The sequence below is a fragment of the Melospiza melodia genome, chromosome 15 (genome assembly GCF_035770615.1).
Source record: "Melospiza melodia melodia isolate bMelMel2 chromosome 15, bMelMel2.pri, whole genome shotgun sequence".
NCBI classification, from domain to species: domain Eukaryota; kingdom Metazoa; phylum Chordata; class Aves; order Passeriformes; family Passerellidae; genus Melospiza; species Melospiza melodia.
Window position 1 is genome coordinate 8,792,063 of NC_086208.1, and position 16,893 is coordinate 8,808,955.

A 16,893-nucleotide genomic window follows, 5' to 3' on the forward strand; every position below is an offset into this window, starting at 1 on the left:
AATACAGAGATAGCTTTAGGAATTTTTTAGAAGGTGAATTTCTCATTTGATTGAGAAGAGAAAATGCTTTTGTTTGGAGTGCAGTGTGTTGTGATTTGTGTGCCTTCCATTCTGATGTGTCCAGCTGGTACCTGCTGTGGGGTGAACCCCAGTGCTGAGGAGGTAAGGCAGAATTGCACCATGGAGGATCCACAGTCATCATTTATTATGTAATATAGAGGAAATGCACAAGGAATTGTTTGTTGTGTGTGGAGCTGTGTTGAATTAATCTGAGAAAGTTTAGATGAGGCAGGGCAGCATCCAGGGCTGTCTCTGGGGCAGTAACCAAGCTGCTGTGGAAAGGGTTCAGTTTGACATGACATGAGTCTATGCACGTTAATTTTTAGATTATGCTTAGGCACACAGTAAATATTTTTAAATGTTATGTTTGCAGTAATAGTTTGGAAATGTGGTGATTAGAGAGTATTAGTAATCATAAACTGTTAGGCAGAACAGAGTGGGCTGTGGGTTTGTAACAGGTAGACTTTCAAAAGCTGCAAGTACTGTAGATGTATATATACACCAACACATATAAATATATACAGGTGAAATAATTCTTACAGTTTTATTGTCTTTGAAAGAAGTCGTTGTGTATGTGAGCTTTCAGTTAGACTCTTTATTTCCTTTTGAAAGACTTCAAAGAACAATAAAGGATTTTTAGCTGTAGAATTAGATTATGTGGAAGTGAATTGCTAGGAATATCAGCTCCCAATCTTATATTAATGAAATAACTATTTTGATGTAACTTGCTGACCAGGCAGAGACCATCCTTCATTAGGTTTTTGACTATTTTTAAACCAGAACACAATTAATGTTGTTAAATGTTTATGAGCCATGTAGGTGGTTAAATAGATGTGTTAATTTCTACAAGCTGTTTAACCTTTACCATATTCCCTTTTCCCAGTCTATTGGAAATGCCAAAACTACCAGGAATGACAACAGCAGTCGCTTTGGTAAATACATTGAGATTGGCTTTGATAAGAGGTATCGAATCATTGGTGCTAACATGAGAACTTACCTCTTGGAAAAGTCCAGAGTGGTGTTTCAGGTAAGTCTGATGTCATCTCTTCATTTTGTTATGTCATACTTGAACCAATCCAGTGCCCCACACTTCTCTCCAGATTTGCCTACCTTATAGTCTAGAGCTCAGTAAAAATGGACTTGTCCTTGACTGGCTGCCTAAAGATATAACAATAATAATTATGGGTTGTACCCTGTGGGGATGTTACTTGAAGAGCTGTTGTATATTTTAGAAGTAAGAGACAGTTATAGCACATGGTTTAGCTGGAAGAGAGTATTTTTCATTTCCTTTTGGTTTGGAGGTATGGAATTTAGAGTGCTTAAGTTCAGAATTACGGTGTTGGTCATGAGTCATCACCTTCTGAGCTGTGTTTGTCCTTCATTTTATAATTCAGACTTTGTCTTGGCAAGGAAGATACTTCCTTTACCAGATTACTATAAATGCTGAGGCAAATAGTGTTAGCTATTTTTGGAAAATGAAAAACTTCTGAGTATGATCACTTCACTCACTTATAGAATCCTGATCTATAAATAATAGTAATCTACAGTTCAGAAAAGTGAAATCATACTTTTTTTTTTAAATGAAAATGTCTGCATGCTTCTTGCTGTTGAAAATGTATTAAATTAACCAAGAAGGAAGTGGTAGATGCTGATTTATCTTGCTTTTTTCCAGGTGGCTTCTGTGCTCTTAATGCATTGCTAGAGAAAGCATTTTACGTAGTAATTCAACTCTGCTCATGGTTGTTTCTGCCACTTGTTAAGTGGTGAAAAATAACAAATTTCTTTCTTTTTAAAGGCAGAAGAGGAGAGAAATTACCACATCTTTTACCAGCTTTGTGCCTCTGCAGTATTGCCTGAGTTTAAAACTCTACGCTTAGGTATGACATTCACATTGCTGTGGTGTGTGCTTGTGGGGACAGCAGCATCTCTGAGCTTTCTGAGCCAAAGACCCAAAAGAAGAATTGCTGGCTTTTAAATTCTAAACTCTTAAATACTAAAATGTATTGAGAATAACTAAAATTATAGACCTTGGACTTTGTGGTTTTGTGAAAGAACAAAAGTAACAGATTTGTTTATTCAGCAGACTCTAATACACTGCAGTTGCAATCAATAGGACTTACTGTGTCCTGGAGGGTGAAATTCTTTTCTCTTAGTTCTTTAAAACCCTCTCTCCGTTGTTCCAGCCACTAGAGAATTTTACCCTTTCTGATATAAGTGTCTGAAAAGCTTATTTTACATCTGCCTACTTTTACTTGGGCTGTAGCAACAATTACATTAGTCTCTGCTGACCTGATGATCAAAAAGCAGATGAGGGAATTTTTTTTTTCAAATTAAAATGTTGATAGAAGAAAGGTTTCTCATTTGACAGGAGTTGGTGCTTTGTAAAAGAAAAGTGTAATGATGACCTTAGATAGGCAATCATGTCCCCATTTAAAAATTCAGTATAAATTGCAGTGCTTCAGTATATTTTTAAAAGTCAATTTCATAGTAGGAAAGCTGCACAGCCTGTGCTGGTTTCTGAAATACTGTTCTGGTTTTAGAGTGTTTCTCTGCTCTTCTGCACCACCCTGGCACATTTAGGATTCACATCTGCTAACACAGGAAAGAAAGGAACTGATGTCATTATAACTGAAGAAGCCATTTAGCAGACTTCTCTTTCAGCATTCTTGGAACCTTGGCTGATCAGAAGAAAAGGAGTCTGTTAGTGCAGCTGGAAGCATGAAACCATAGGAATTTACCCAGGAGAGCTGCTGGTCTCCCAGTGCAGCCCAGTGCTGTCCCCAGAGCAGTGTGAAGCTCCCTCTGCTCCAACCTTGACTTCTCAGCCTGAGAGGAGGACAGACGCTCATAAGGCTGAGCCAGGCCATAAATTAGAAAAGAGAAAGAAGATGGTCAAAATATAATATCCTGAGGTAGTAATAGCATGGTAATATCTGTCACATAACTCCAAAGTGCTGCTGCTCTCAGCTCTGGGGCTGCTGTGTAAGTGGTTGGCTCAGGCATGGAGAGGAACTGCTTCCAAAGTGATTATTCCACAACTGTGCATGTCTGAACCAAGGTTAGGTAGAGAATATGCTTGAGGACCTACTGTGGGAACCAGGTAGCTTAAAGAATACTGACTTGCACAGTTAAATCTTGAAAAAAATGCTCTTTAGTATAAGTGGGCCAGAAGGTGAAAATGTACATATGTTAGATCATGGATTCTGCCAAGAGCAACTTAACCATGACACAGCTTTAAGATGTGCTGTGGATTTCTGCATCAATGTGTGTAAAATATGTATTCTTTATTATTACAGGGAATGCAAATTATTTTCACTATACAAAGCAAGGTGGAAGCCCTGTGATTGATGGTGTTGATGATGCTAAGGAGATGGTGAACACCAGGCAGGCCTGCACTTTGCTAGGTAATTGGTAAATCACAGTCATAGCCTAAATCTGATAGACTAGCAAGTGTTTTCTATATTATTTGTGTATTATTTTCATACTCTGTTGTGTTTAGAATGAGGAGAGTTGGATAAACCTCGGGACTGAGATACTTCTATTGCATGGAGAAGATATTTAAAGAAGATATTGTAGTATAAGTATAAGGACATTATGTGAACATAAATGGTGGATTCCCTTGGTGTAACAAATACAGTGCTGGAGGTCACTGACAAAACACTTTGAAACAGCAAATTAAATGATTCATTTTAATGAAGTTTTGTTTCATCTGGTTGTAAAACATTTTTTATAGAAGTGGAACCAATTAGTACTGTCAAATGTCAAAGTCACACACAGCAGTCACTGTTCTCTCCTTAACAAATTTTTAATCAACTGCAGCTCTCTCCATTCAAACCATTTTATTCATTTTTTTTTCATTATTTTTCCAGGGATTAGTGACTCGTACCAGATGGGAATTTTTCGAATCCTGGCTGGCATCCTTCACCTGGGCAACGTGGAGTTTGCATCTCGGGATTCTGACAGCTGCACTGTTCCTGTGAGTGGCAGATCAGCTGAAGGGCACGGAGTGCTCCCTGACAGCTCTGCCTTCTGCTTGTTTGCAGGGACCTCTTCGGAAAAGGAGTGAAATGGAAATGGGTTTATTTCTAATTTGCTAACATTTTCGCCGTTTTTTGCAGATAGATTCAACTCTCCTCAGTTCAGAGGCTTTAGACAGTGCTCCTCTGTATTATAACACTGGTACACAATAATAGCTGTAATTGATCTGCCCTAGAAAAGTCTGGTAGGCAGGCTAGCTTTGAAGTCCTGAGCAGATGTCTAGATCTTCTATTCCTGCATGAATATCTTCCCTGCACACAGTAAATGCTTTGCCAGATGGGTTTTTTTCGTGTGAAGTGCCAGAATGCCCTAAATAATTGCAAAACAAATGCCTCTGGGGTGCTTAGACATAAGCATAGGATATACAGATATGATTTGTGTGACTCATCTAAGTGTCATGGTTTTATCAGTTCTTTTTTGCCTTGGAGATCAACAACAAGTACTGAATAGTCTGATCTGAAAAACCCTCCTCATTGGTGAGGGCCCAGGCTTCTTACTCATATTCTGGAGTTGAGAAACAAAACAGTTCTGGCTGATCTCTTCTTTGGAATCAGAGGGAGCAGTTTCTCCTTTTTCCTCTCTTTGAATGTCTACTGCTGGCCTGCACAGCCATCAACTTTCTCTCTTTTGCAATAGCAGCAACACTTCCAGAGTTTTTTCTTTTCTCACTGTCAGTGCCTTTCTCAGGAATCTGCAGTGGCAGTTTCTGGAGCTGAGACAGCAGCAGGTCCTTTGTGGGTGATGGGTGTTCCTGCCCTGACACCCCCTGCCCGTGGGGTCTCACAGCTGCTTTGAAACCACAGCAGCAGTCAGGCTCCTTGGTGCCTTATAAAGGTTTTCACTACACAGAAAGCTCCTTTAATGGTAACAGGTAGAAAGCTGATGAGCCCCAGGACATGAGGAGCTTGCCTGTGTTGTGATGGTATCTCCAGTGCAGGAATCCCACTGGCTGAGCTGGTGAAAACCTGCAGGTCCTGGCCTGGCAACACCTGGCAGGCAGTGGTGGATGTGTGCTCAGGGACACCATTACCTGTTCCCTGTCACTGCCATGTCACCCCAGAGCTCTGGCCATGCACACTGCTCTGCTGGGAAGGAGCAGTGTACTGCAGAGTGCTCAGCAAAGGGCTCCCTATGCTGCAGTGGCAATAAATCAGTTTGTTTAATGTCAGCTTGAGCAACCCTAATGTGACACTCTTTTGTGCAGTGTTCATAAGTATTATTACTTTATTACTGTCTTCCAAGGCAGTAAAACATGCTCAGTTAATTGGATTTTGGAGGTGTAGCTGCATGGGGCCTGTATGCTGTAAGAAGTAGAAGAAGCCCCAGAGAAGTCACAAGGATGTGGAAATATTTAAAGCTGATGTACCCTGAAGCTGTAGGACATGTGGTGACAGTCCTCTGCCATCTGTCCTTGTCAAGACAGTGCTTGTCAGTGCTGCTGAGCCACCAGGTGCCACGGGAGCGTGGTGAGCAAGTGCTGTAGGGGAGCTCCTGGGGAGGAAAGACCTGTCTGTCCTCCTTGATGTCTAGTGATCAGTTGGCATGTTAGTCACTGAGTGTGGTATCTATGGAGTGGTGAATGTACTGCACTGATCCTTGTGCAGAAACCTTACATACCCATCTCAACGTACAAGCCTCACTGGTTGATCTTACCCAGTTAAGCAAAGTTCAGGTTTTTTCTCTTGTACAGTTCCATTTGACAGCTAGAGAACATCATTAGTGTGCTGCAATCTCTTAGTGTTTGTCTCCAGAATTCACTGAGAAAATACTTTAAGTACTGAGACCAGAGCACTGAAGCCCTTCCACACTTGTATTTCAAGCTGTGTTGCTCCTTGCCCATCCCTCCCTGCCACAGCTGTGTGTGAGCAGTCTAGAGCCCCTCTCAGGAGCTCTGGCCATTTGGCCTGACACAGCTGTAAGAATTCCAAACACAAGTCCACCAGAGAAGCCAGATGATTAATTTTTGTGAAGCTTGCAGGACCCCTGTGTGTGAAGCCTTTTGGTGAGCATAAGTATAGTACAATAAATGCTTTTGAGGAAGAGTCTTCACTGGTTCACTTCAGCAATGTGAGTGTGCTAAGTGAGCAGGGAACTTGCTACATTTTGAAGGAGGAAGAGCTGAGGAAGCTGCTGTTGCTGCTGATTGTGGGGTCACTGCAGGCAGGCACTTCTGTTGGCATGATTGAATGTTTGCTGTGGGTAATATGTCTCAATATCTAATGAGTCTGTTTTTATTAGCCCAAGCATGAGCCCCTCACCATCTTCTGTGACCTCATGGGTGTGGAGTACGAGGAGATGGCCCACTGGCTTTGCCATAGGAAGCTCGCCACTGCCACTGAAACTTACATCAAGCCAATTTCCAAACTTCACGCCATCAATGCCAGAGATGCACTTGCCAAACATATCTATGCTAACCTCTTCAACTGGATTGTAGATCATGTGAACAAAGCCCTTCATGCTGCTGTAAAACAGCATTCTTTCATCGGGGTGTTGGACATCTATGGGTGAGTTTTTGTCAGAGATATGGCACTCTTACATAATTATCTGACTGCAAAGCATTCTTGTCTTTATCACCTAGCACTGCATGGATTACACAAAAAACCCCCAAACCTTAGCAGCTGCTTATTCCACCTGAAGGAAGTGGGTGTTTAGTTTTGACACACTAAGATCTTTGTCATGACTTCAACGTTTATAGTGGGATTTCAGATTTTTTGCTGTTAGTAGTTTATTTCTCTGTTGCATTTTGGAAAGTTACAAAGCAATTTTCACGTCAGGTTCCTCCAAGGTGACAGTTACAAAGATAACTAATGTGCTCTCCAGGAACATCAGTCCTTTCACTGAGTTCCTCATCCCTGTCTAGAGAGGGAGCATCACTAAAGTGCCTATGTAGTGCAATTGGCATTTCACTGTGTCTTCTCTTGCTGGACCCATGCTATTTGTGCCTGAAATAATTCAATGAATTTAACTGGAGGGAGAGAATTTAAACTTTTGGGGTAATTTTATCTTTTTTCTTTTTAGTACACTAGTAATTTTGAGTGTATTCATATTTCAGATTTGAAACATTCGAAATCAACAGCTTTGAACAGTTCTGTATCAACTATGCCAATGAAAAACTGCAGCAGCAGTTCAATATGGTAAGTAGGAAGTGACTGGCATTTCCTCTTCCCTTTCCCCTCATCCAAGTCCACTCTGCTAATTGGCTCCCCAGTGGTTAGGATGAATTCCTTCAGTCTATTAAGCAGCTGTCCTGGCCGTGGGCTTTGAGGGATGGGGGAAGATCGACTATCTTCTCAAAATAGATTTTATGACTAACTGCTGCTCTGGGACTGTTTGAAATTCCGATCACAGTAACAATTATAAGGCAGAAGCAGTGCTTGGCAATTAAGACCCCGCAATTGCCTGTCAGGGAGAGCACTGTGAGGGTGAGGTTGGAGTGAGAGGTGTGTCCATAACCCCAGAGCCCCTGGAGGGGCAGAGCAGAGCACAGCTCCACTGCCGGAGCTTCCGCCCGCGCTCCCTCCCCGCGGTTCCTTTTTGGGCTTTTGGCTGCTGCTGGAGGTGATGCATGACGTGAGGCAGGAGGCGGCTCTTCCCCCTCCTCCAGAGAGATCACGACTCTCCCCTCAGCCTCAGTGACGTTTGCAGTTACATCTCTTACCTGCATCATGATCAGGCGAGTTATTTCTGCCAGGCCTGTTGCTAGGCTCTGCCGCAGCGCCAGGGGAGCTCTGAACTCTGGTTGTGATCCTGCCTGTGTGGCAGTGTGTGCTCCCAGGGCCAGATCCCCTGTGCCATGGTTCATCCCAGCGTGTCAGGGAGTGCTGGAGCAGAGCACCTTTCCAGCCCTGGCATGCCCTTTCCATGTGGGTAGTGCCATGGCTGGCTTCAGCTCCGTGAGTGGGGTGATGTAACTGCTAGGCACAGGGTGTCTTGGAGTTTTCTCAGCTTACAGCAAAATCTAGTTGCTGTAGGAGCTCTAATGGTTCTCTTCTTCAGTGAAGATAGCTGTGCCCCTGTTCCCTTCCCTCTCATGCCATTGCTGTAAGCGCCTGCCTCATGAAGGAGGGGGTGACAGGGCTGTTGTGTTGGTGCTTGCCAAGCTCCCAAACCTGGTGCTGGTGAGCATGGACCTGTTGGGCAGCCATGCAGGCACACAGGAGGAGGTTGTTTTGAATTAAAACCTTGTGGCTGCCTGGACCAGCCTGAGCCTGGCTGAGGAGAGGCCGTTTGGGAACTGCCCGACCACCCTGCCCTGCCTGGTGCCTGCCGCCCACAGGGAAAATCAGGTCTGATGCATTTCTCATCACCTAATTGCTGGTTCCTTCACAGTGAAAACACAGGTTTCTGTTTCCTTGCACATCTGGGGTTGGATCTTGGCAGTAGAGTGCTGCCAGGGCTTTGCTGCCAGGTGCAGGGTGGGAATGGCTCCCACGGGCGCGGTTCAGGAGCGCAGTGCTGGGGAGGATGGCGTTAAGCTAATGAAATAAAGGCATAAACAGCTTTGTCTGGGTAGCTTTCTGCTGCCTTGCAGACAGACTGGGGAGCTGTGAGGCGTTTGTGGGCTGTGCACTGGGCTCAGGGCAGCTGGGTCTGGCACCCCAGTTCAGTGTTGTGGCACCCCCAGACCCTGCCCATGCTGCTGGGGGTGCTCCCAGCACATGCTCACCTGCCACAGCAGCACTCAGTGTGCACAAAAATGTAGGTGGGGGATGAAACATCATCAAAAATAACTGGAGTCAGCAGTCTTTTTTGGATTTTCAAAGTGCTTGTTCTATTAAGACCACAGTTTGCCTGTTTAATATCTTATTCTGTTTTTTCCTGAAGTTTAAATTCATCTCTTATGCATGTTTCATTAAAGCTGAGCAGGTTGTTTGTGATAATATTTTTGAATAAATACTACATGGTTACTGATCTTCATACCAGATAAATCTGTCACAGAATTTTCCTTAAAGGATTTCTAGTTCTAATGCTCCTTCACTTCTAATGCTTCTTTTGCTGAAGAGTAAATTTTAATGAAATGTGTCATGTTAGGAAAAAAATCAGCAGCAATTTAAGAGGAAATAAAGCTCTGTTATTTTATAAGGAAACACAAAAGTATTTATAGTGAAACTTTGCTTGAAATAAAGCAGTGTTCATAATTTCCAAATCATAAAAGCATGGCACATCTCACTTCATAGGTTGCTGTTCCAGCACTTTAAGTTTTGTGTTGGTTTTTATAAGAGAAAAGAACTTATAGTAATAGTGATAGGATATTTGCAGAGAATATGGAGTGCTTTAGTTTGGACTGTTGTTTTTAGGCCAGGAAAAAAGGTTAATTTATTTTTCATACACTTGGTAAAGAGCTTATTCAGTTGAACTAGTGTGTCACTTGACAGCCTTGGTTAATGTGCCAAGATGAATCCAGTTGAGAGTTCAATGTATTTATTCTGCATTTCATTTCACAGAAAACTGTTTTCCTTTTACCCTGCAGCATGTCTTTAAGCTGGAACAAGAAGAATATATGAAGGAACAAATACCATGGACCTTGATTGATTTCTATGACAATCAGCCTTGCATCAACCTCATAGAGGCCAAAATGGGAGTTCTGGATCTGTTGGATGAGGAGTGCAAGGTGTGTGTTCAAGGGCTTTCACAGAGGGAGAGGTCATCAGCTGTCCTGCTTCTGGGCCTCACAGGGACAAGTCACCTGCAGAGAGTTGTCATTTTGACACTGATGGGGCAAGAATTTGGGAAGCAAACAAACAGAACTGTCAATTACAGGAGGAGAACAAATGGTTTCAGTAATGAATTCCCCACCCCTTCCCCTCCATCATGTATCTGTAGCTGCTCCTGGGTCTCTGACCAACTTTGTTTGAACTTGGACAGTTTTCCATTCCCTGAGGATAAGTGAGTGCAGTCCTTGGTCCTGTCAGATTTCCCCAAATTGCCTCTTGCTTAGTGTTTCACCCTTTGTCTTTTATCTTGGTTTATTTTATGCCAAGCCACGTACAGCTCAGAGTGTGTCTGCCTCAGTGGAAACCCATCTTGGGGTTCTTATTTATCACAAGAAATCTCTAATGGAGGTGCATGAGTTCTGCTCAGTCTGGTGACGTGCCTTTGGGGTCTCTGCCTTCAGGTGTGACACTGGAGGCATAGTTGGTGTCAGGTGTGTCCCAGCAGCTGTCCCACCTGCTGCAGTGCCCAGTGTGGAAATGGCAAGCACACAGCTGGTTACTGTGTCCTTGCTTCTGGCAGTGCTAGGAATCTGAGGAGCTGGGATGGGAAAGGAAATCATCAAGTGTTGTCCCCCATCTTAGATGCTTTTGCTGCTGAAAAGTTCTCAAGACATTTTAAATGTGTTCTGTATTCTTTTCCATAGATGCCAAAAGGCTCAGACGACTCTTGGGCCCAAAAACTTTACAATACTCATTTGAATAAATGTGCTCTCTTTGAAAAGCCACGTATGTCAAATAAAGCCTTTATCATCAAGCACTTTGCTGACAAGGTAAGGATGTTCCTGCAGTGCTGCTCTTCTGCTGGTGTGTGGGAGGGCATCCTGGGGCTGCTGCAGGCAGAGACTGGCAGTGCCATCCCTGGCTGTGCTCAGCTCTTGCTGCCCCAAAGCCCCATCAGGAGGGGAAGGTGAGCTGGCAGCTGTGCAGGCACACACAGGAGCTCCTGACTCCATCACCTGCTCCAAGCACTGCCCATCCTCTTTCCAAACAGGAAAGCTCTGTGCATTTACAGCTCTCAGCATCACTGTGTCAGTCCCAGTTATGCAACAGAAATGTACAAAAAAGGAAATCCTGTACCCCACTCCTTTCAGCTAAAGAGCAGCAATGAATTAATGCAGTTTTTGCTGCCATCTCAATGTGCAAAGAGGAGAGAGGCTAACAGAGCCTTTTCTATTGCTGGAGCAGTGTGTGCTGCTCCTGGGCTGTGCAGGGAACAGCTATTTCTAGGAAGCTGACTGAGGGGTGTCTCAGTGGAGTGCATGCCTTGTTCAGCTCCCAGTGCTCCTCAAACTGAGCCACTCCTCAGGTTAAAACAACAAAAAAAATCATAATCCTGTGTAATACAGTTGTCCTGTTATACAGAAAAGTTGCCTGAGAATATTGTCAACTTTGTCAAAAAAGGTTTCAAGAAGCTCTCAGATTCTTACCAGTAAGTCTGCACAGGGTGGGTTGGAGGCCTCTATCTGCTTCCACTAGGTTTCTCCCAGGCTCTTGAATTTATGTATAAAAGGGTCCTATTCTTTTTGCATCTAGTGTTACCTTAATGAAAGCACCAAGAACATCTCTGTAACTTTAGATTCACGAGTTCTGTTCTATTTTGTGGATGAGAGAAGAAGGAATTATTTAATATTTCATAATCTGTTTGATATCAAAAGCAAGACTTTCCTGTGCCTAGTCTGTGAGCAGCAAGGGCCAAGGAAAGCAGAAAGCAGCTCCAAGCAGGTTCTAGCAAAGCCCTAAGCTCTGCCCTGCTGTTTGTGCTAGGTGTTTTATGTTTGCTGTGTGCTCATTGAATGCACACAGACATCTTGGAGGAGAAGCAAAGCCCCAGCTGGCAGGTCAGCGATGTGTGCTGAGCTGTGCTCCTGGACAAGGCAGGGATGCTGCTGCCCTCTCCTGGCATGGCCTCCCGCAGGAAAACCATGGATGGAACCCCAGGAAGTGCTCAGGGTGGGCTTCCAGCTGTGCAGAAACCCTGGGGACATCCTCTGTCCTCTTCCCTCTAGGAATTCCTTGCAATGTTTTGCAGCTCGGGGTATGTAGTGTTGCTGTGCAAGCACTGATAAATGGATTTCTGACAATAGTTTTGGGGTTCTCTCAGCCTTGAATTAGGGAAGTAAAATAAATGGTAGGTTTTTATCTGACACTGGCTGTTCTGTGATCCAGGAAACGCTGTAGCCCCGTGACAGAGGGTTGTTAGGTATTGTCACAACATTCAGCCATTTTATTGCTGCTGGTAAAAGGAGTCCTTTGGAGCACAAATGAGCCATTTCCACCATAATCTGCGGGCAGATGTACTTACTGCCTCTCAGCTAATGAGATGAGAGGTACTTTGTTCTCAGTTGCCTCTGGATTTCAGGCAGCTCTGCAGCCCTGATGGGCTCAGGGAAGGAGATGCTCAGCACACACTTGGAGTGTTCACCCTTACAGGAGCCATTCAGCAGTGAAATATGCCTGGTATAATGCAACAGCAGTATTCCTCTCTCTATTTTCATGTTCTTTATTTTACTGGAAAGCACTCTCTTTGAGGAAAATCTATATTTAACGCAGATGCACTTGGGAGCTGATATTTTCAGTATGAATTATGTTTTCATGTGAATGTTATAGCTGGTGAATTCTATGCAAATTATTATTATTTATTACTTCTAATACTTTCTCTTGTAAAATGATGGCTTTCAGGTGGAATATCAATGTGAAGGCTTTTTGGAAAAGAATAAAGACACAGTTTATGAAGAACAAATTAGGGTCCTAAAATCAAGTAAGGTCAGTATAAGGATTTTTTTTCTTTTGCCATTAAGAGTCCTTGAGTTAAGGGTCATAGAAAACTTCTTATAAACCTAGGAAATATTTCTCCCTTAGTATCAGATCAACTGAAATTGAACATAGTTTGTGTTTTACTTGGTTATCTGCGTGAATTTAGAAAGTCCTGTATCCTAACTGTTTTCCATGTAAGATCAGTTTATTTAGCCACTAATTTCACTGTTTGTGGGTTGTTGTTATTTTTGGGGGCTATTTTGTTGGGTTTGGGTTTTTGAGTGGGGGAAAGGGGATTTGGGGAGGGTTTGGGTTTTTTTCACAAAACTTAGCTATATTTTCTGTAGAGATGTCAGTGAGGTCTGATATACCATAGTGGTATAAGAAGGCTTAACAGTTAAGCCCTTAATTTTATAACCTGAAAACACAAGCTCATTGTTTATGGTGTGAGCAGCAAATTTCTGAAGGAGAGACAAGTTCAAAATGAGAGAGGAATAAAATATAGCGACCATAAGGACACAAACCAGAACTTAGAGTCTTGTCTCCTTGATATCTATGAAAGAAAGGTAACTTCTGAATTGAAAAATACTGCATGAAGTAATATTATAGAACAGGCCTTCAGTGGCACTGTCTGTGTTTGGTAATGGCAGAAATGCTAGTTGTGCTCTCAGAAATGTGAAGGCAATTAACTTGACATTGCACACTGGTGGCTGTTGGGAATTTGCTAGCTCTGATGGCCCAGGAAGCTGGGTATCAAGGACAGGCTATTTAAAATTTTGCTATTCTATCAGGAAAACCAGCATTTTTCTCTTCTGTTTCTATTCTGAGCAGATAATATGAAGGTAAATGATTAAAACGTGTGGTATAATGAAACACCACAGCAGACTTTCCACTGGCAGCAGTATTGAAGTGGTTTAAGTGAAGCCAGTTTCTGGGGGTGGAGGGGGAGGCAGGTGGCATCTCTGGGGAGCTGGCAGAGGCCACTCTGTGCAGGACAGAGGGACAGGGTGCTCCATGGGGTGACAGAGCTGCTGTAAGAGCCTGACAGCAGCTTCAGCAGGCTCAGTGTAGCTTGAGGCAGTTCAATCTAAACACTAAAAAAAACCATGGCTTTACCCCATTTTGCCAAAACCAGTGTAAAGAATGTTTTATTTTTGTTTTTCATCAGTGCCTCTTTGTTAGTAATTGTAGTAGAACTGCATTTCTGATTTTTATTTCATTTTGTTGGTGGTGATGTTTTCTGGGTTTGCTGTGCACATCCAACAGAAGGTAATTCTAAATTGAATGCATCATCTGTCATCCTGCCCATGCCCACTCTCACACACAGCTTGGATGCTTCTTTGCTCTCCAAAGTGCATGACACACTCTGCTCTTGGCAGGGACTGTGGAGTTCAGCTCTTTATTTTGGCTTTCTCTGTAAATCCACCCACAGAACCTCTGTGAGCTAGTTCAGTTTCTATGCATGTGTCGTGAAAGCAACACAGCAATCCTGGGCTTTTGTGCTTGCTGCTGGCATGGTTGTTAGAATGTTCTGTTGTGGCTCTGCATTGAAAGAAGTGATCTGTAAGGTTGTTAGCAGCATGTGTGTTAGGTTGTCTGAAAAAATCACAGGGAAGAAATGCTTCCTAGCTTGTTTTCTATCACGTGAATTATCTACCCTTTGATCAGTGTTTCCCTCTCTTTGACCACTCCTAGTGTTCTGAGAAACAAAGGAAATTGATGAGATACTAAACCCCAAACCAAACAGGAGTGGTCCTGCAGTTTGGATCATTGCAGCACTGCTCCACTATTGCTGACCTGTGCTGGAGAGGCCAGACATTGTTCCTTTCTTCTGCTTGGAGTAACTGGGCCAGTGTCTGTGAAAATGGTGCCTTTGAGATGCACTTACCCATTTTTGCAGGCAGCTTTTCCCAGGGCTGGAGAAGGAGAATGAGCCTCGGGTATGGATAGCTTAGAACTCCTCCATCTGCAGTTGAGACAGTGGGAACCCTGTTCCTACCCCCACCTCTGGTGTGTGGGAGCATCAGGAGCTTCAGAGAATCACATTATATTCAAATAAGTTCCTGTACAGGCTGGGAGCACCTGGCTGTGTAGCTCAGCTGCCTGTGCACACCAACCCACTGTGCCACAGGGAGGTGCTGCCCCAACCATCCTCAGTCTGAATCAGTGCAAGGAGAAGAGTAAATCACCCTCAGGAAATGTCCTTCTTCCACCAGCTCAGGTGAGATCTGTCCAAGGAGATCAATACTCCCTTCGGAGTTCAGGAATTCAGGGTACCTTTGTATCATACTTAGTCACTTTGTAATGCTGGAGTGCTGCTGGGGAACATTTCTTGCCCTTTTCCAGCCCCTCTGGCACAACCACAGGGCACAGGTGCCATTTTGTTGTGCACTGTGTTCCATTGGTTATTGTGTCTGCTCACCAAGTTTTATAAGACAAAACCAATTTTTTAATTTTTTAGGTTGTGCTTGGCCCAAGTGCTTTCTAGTACTGAAAAATGAATGTTCCTGTCTCTTGGGGAAAAAGGCACAGATGCTAGATATAAAATTATTCATGGACAGGTAGAGAGGTTCAGATTCTCCTATAATGGTTGTGAAGAGCTGTAGTTGTCAGTGGAAAGACCTGGTGGAGTTATTTTTAGTTATAAGTTGCTTCAAAGCAGCTGTTATGTATCCAGTATATTTTGTAGCCGTTAGAGAAGGGGAAGCAGAAGTCCTGTGTGGTATTTGGAAGGACATTTCAGGTTTTTCTTCCACTCCCAGTGGCAGGGAGTAGATCTCAGTCAGATAAATTTGGCTAGTGGGGGTTTTTTCAGTTGATGTTTCCTCTGTTAAGCTGATTATTTCAATTTGGAGTGATAAAAAAGGAATAATCTTTGCTGCCTGCTGCTTTATTCAGTGTCCCAGATACCTCTCAACCACAAAGGAGACTGATGCACCATTGGAATGTGAGAGGACCCTGTCGCTTCCTTCTTGGATCAAAGCAGCTGTTTATAATTGCAGCTGGTACTTAGGAAACTGCTGTTGGTATCTTACAGTTTCACATGGCTGTTGTTGGCTATATGAAAAAAAAAATCAGAATTTTATCTTGAGAAGGAGACTCACTGATCAAACCCACAAAAGTTTTGGTGTTAAATCATGGCCCACTCACTATACCATTTAGCATGTCTGCTTTTTGCATTTGTCCCCTGTGAAGTTCACCAAAAATGCAGTTCTTACAAAAGCTGAGCCTGGAATTTAACCTTAAACACAAACAGGTACAATTGCTTGCCGGGTTCTTACCCTGTGTGTGTGTTTTTTATGCCGTTGCACCAGTTTAAGCTGCTGCCAGAGTTGTTCCAGGATGAGGAGAAGGTGCTCAGCCCCACATCAGCAGCCCCTTCAGGGCGTGTGCCTCTGACTCGAATGCCTGTCAAACCTGCCAAGGCCAGGCCAGGCCAAGCCAGCAAGGAGCACAAGAAAACTGTGGGACACCAGGTGAGTTTGAAGATGCAGCTCTGTTACAAAATGTCTCCATTCACCTCCTGTCTCATGTGTCTCAAGGTTTGCTGGTGGCTCGTGGGATCCCTTGTGATTTTGAGAGGTCCAGCTTATTGTGACTTACAGCTAGGTGCAAAATAGTCCCCAGTTACCAATGCACTGTGGGGGATTTATTTTTATTATTTTTATTAATTTTTTAAAATTATTTTTTATCCATTTTTTATTATGATGCCAAACCCCAAACTGATGCTTTTCAAAACAAATTTAATGTGGATGCTGAGAAGTTTAGAAAATCTTAAACTGGGTTTTTTGGATCATGTGCCACTTTGTCTGATTCAAATCCAAAGTGGGGTTCAATCCCCAGAAAACTTGATTCCAGTCATCAGTGGCCAAACATAAAATATCTTTGCCATAATTAAATTGCAAGTATGCAAATCTGGTCTGTTTTCTGAGGTTATCTCAAAAATGACTGAGCTTGTTGAGGCTATTCCCTGACTTTTTTTTTTTTTTCATTTTCTTTTTCAAAAAGTTTCGAAACTCTCTTCATCTGCTGATGGAAACCCTGAATGCTACAACCCCACACTACGTGCGCTGCATTAAGCCAAACGACTTCAAGTTCCCGTTCACGTAAGATTGCAGTTCCTGTGGGCTTTGGGGGGCCCCTGTTGGGAGGGATGGCCCGAGGCCACTGAGGATCAAGGCTCTGCTGAACCTTGCTCACTCAGGAGTGAAGAGCTGTGTCTCCTTTCTCTGGTTATGGATTCACTGTGTGTGTATATTACAGCAGGAGATGTTTGGGGATCAATAGAGGGAGAAATGCTTCCTGATGCCATTTTTTTGTTTATGGT

General features: G+C 43.3%; 1 protein-coding gene across 8 annotated transcripts in view; it reads left to right on the plus strand.

The window, feature by feature from the left end:
* The window catches only part of MYO5A (myosin VA), a 100,851-nt gene that overhangs the window by 48,624 nt on the left and 35,334 nt on the right, over positions 1-16,893 (plus strand). For all 8 annotated transcript variants that reach the window (XM_063169665.1, XM_063169666.1, XM_063169667.1 and 5 more), the window contains exons 6-16: positions 944-1,087; positions 1,856-1,937; positions 3,357-3,464; positions 3,930-4,036; positions 6,337-6,602; positions 7,151-7,232; positions 9,569-9,709; positions 10,457-10,582; positions 12,492-12,575; positions 15,881-16,042; positions 16,575-16,672. In XM_063169665.1, the coding sequence (XP_063025735.1) occupies positions 944-1,087; positions 1,856-1,937; positions 3,357-3,464; positions 3,930-4,036; positions 6,337-6,602; positions 7,151-7,232; positions 9,569-9,709; positions 10,457-10,582; positions 12,492-12,575; positions 15,881-16,042; positions 16,575-16,672 (1,400 nt within the window). The remainder of the gene's footprint in view (positions 1-943; positions 1,088-1,855; positions 1,938-3,356; positions 3,465-3,929; positions 4,037-6,336; positions 6,603-7,150; positions 7,233-9,568; positions 9,710-10,456; positions 10,583-12,491; positions 12,576-15,880; positions 16,043-16,574; positions 16,673-16,893) is intronic.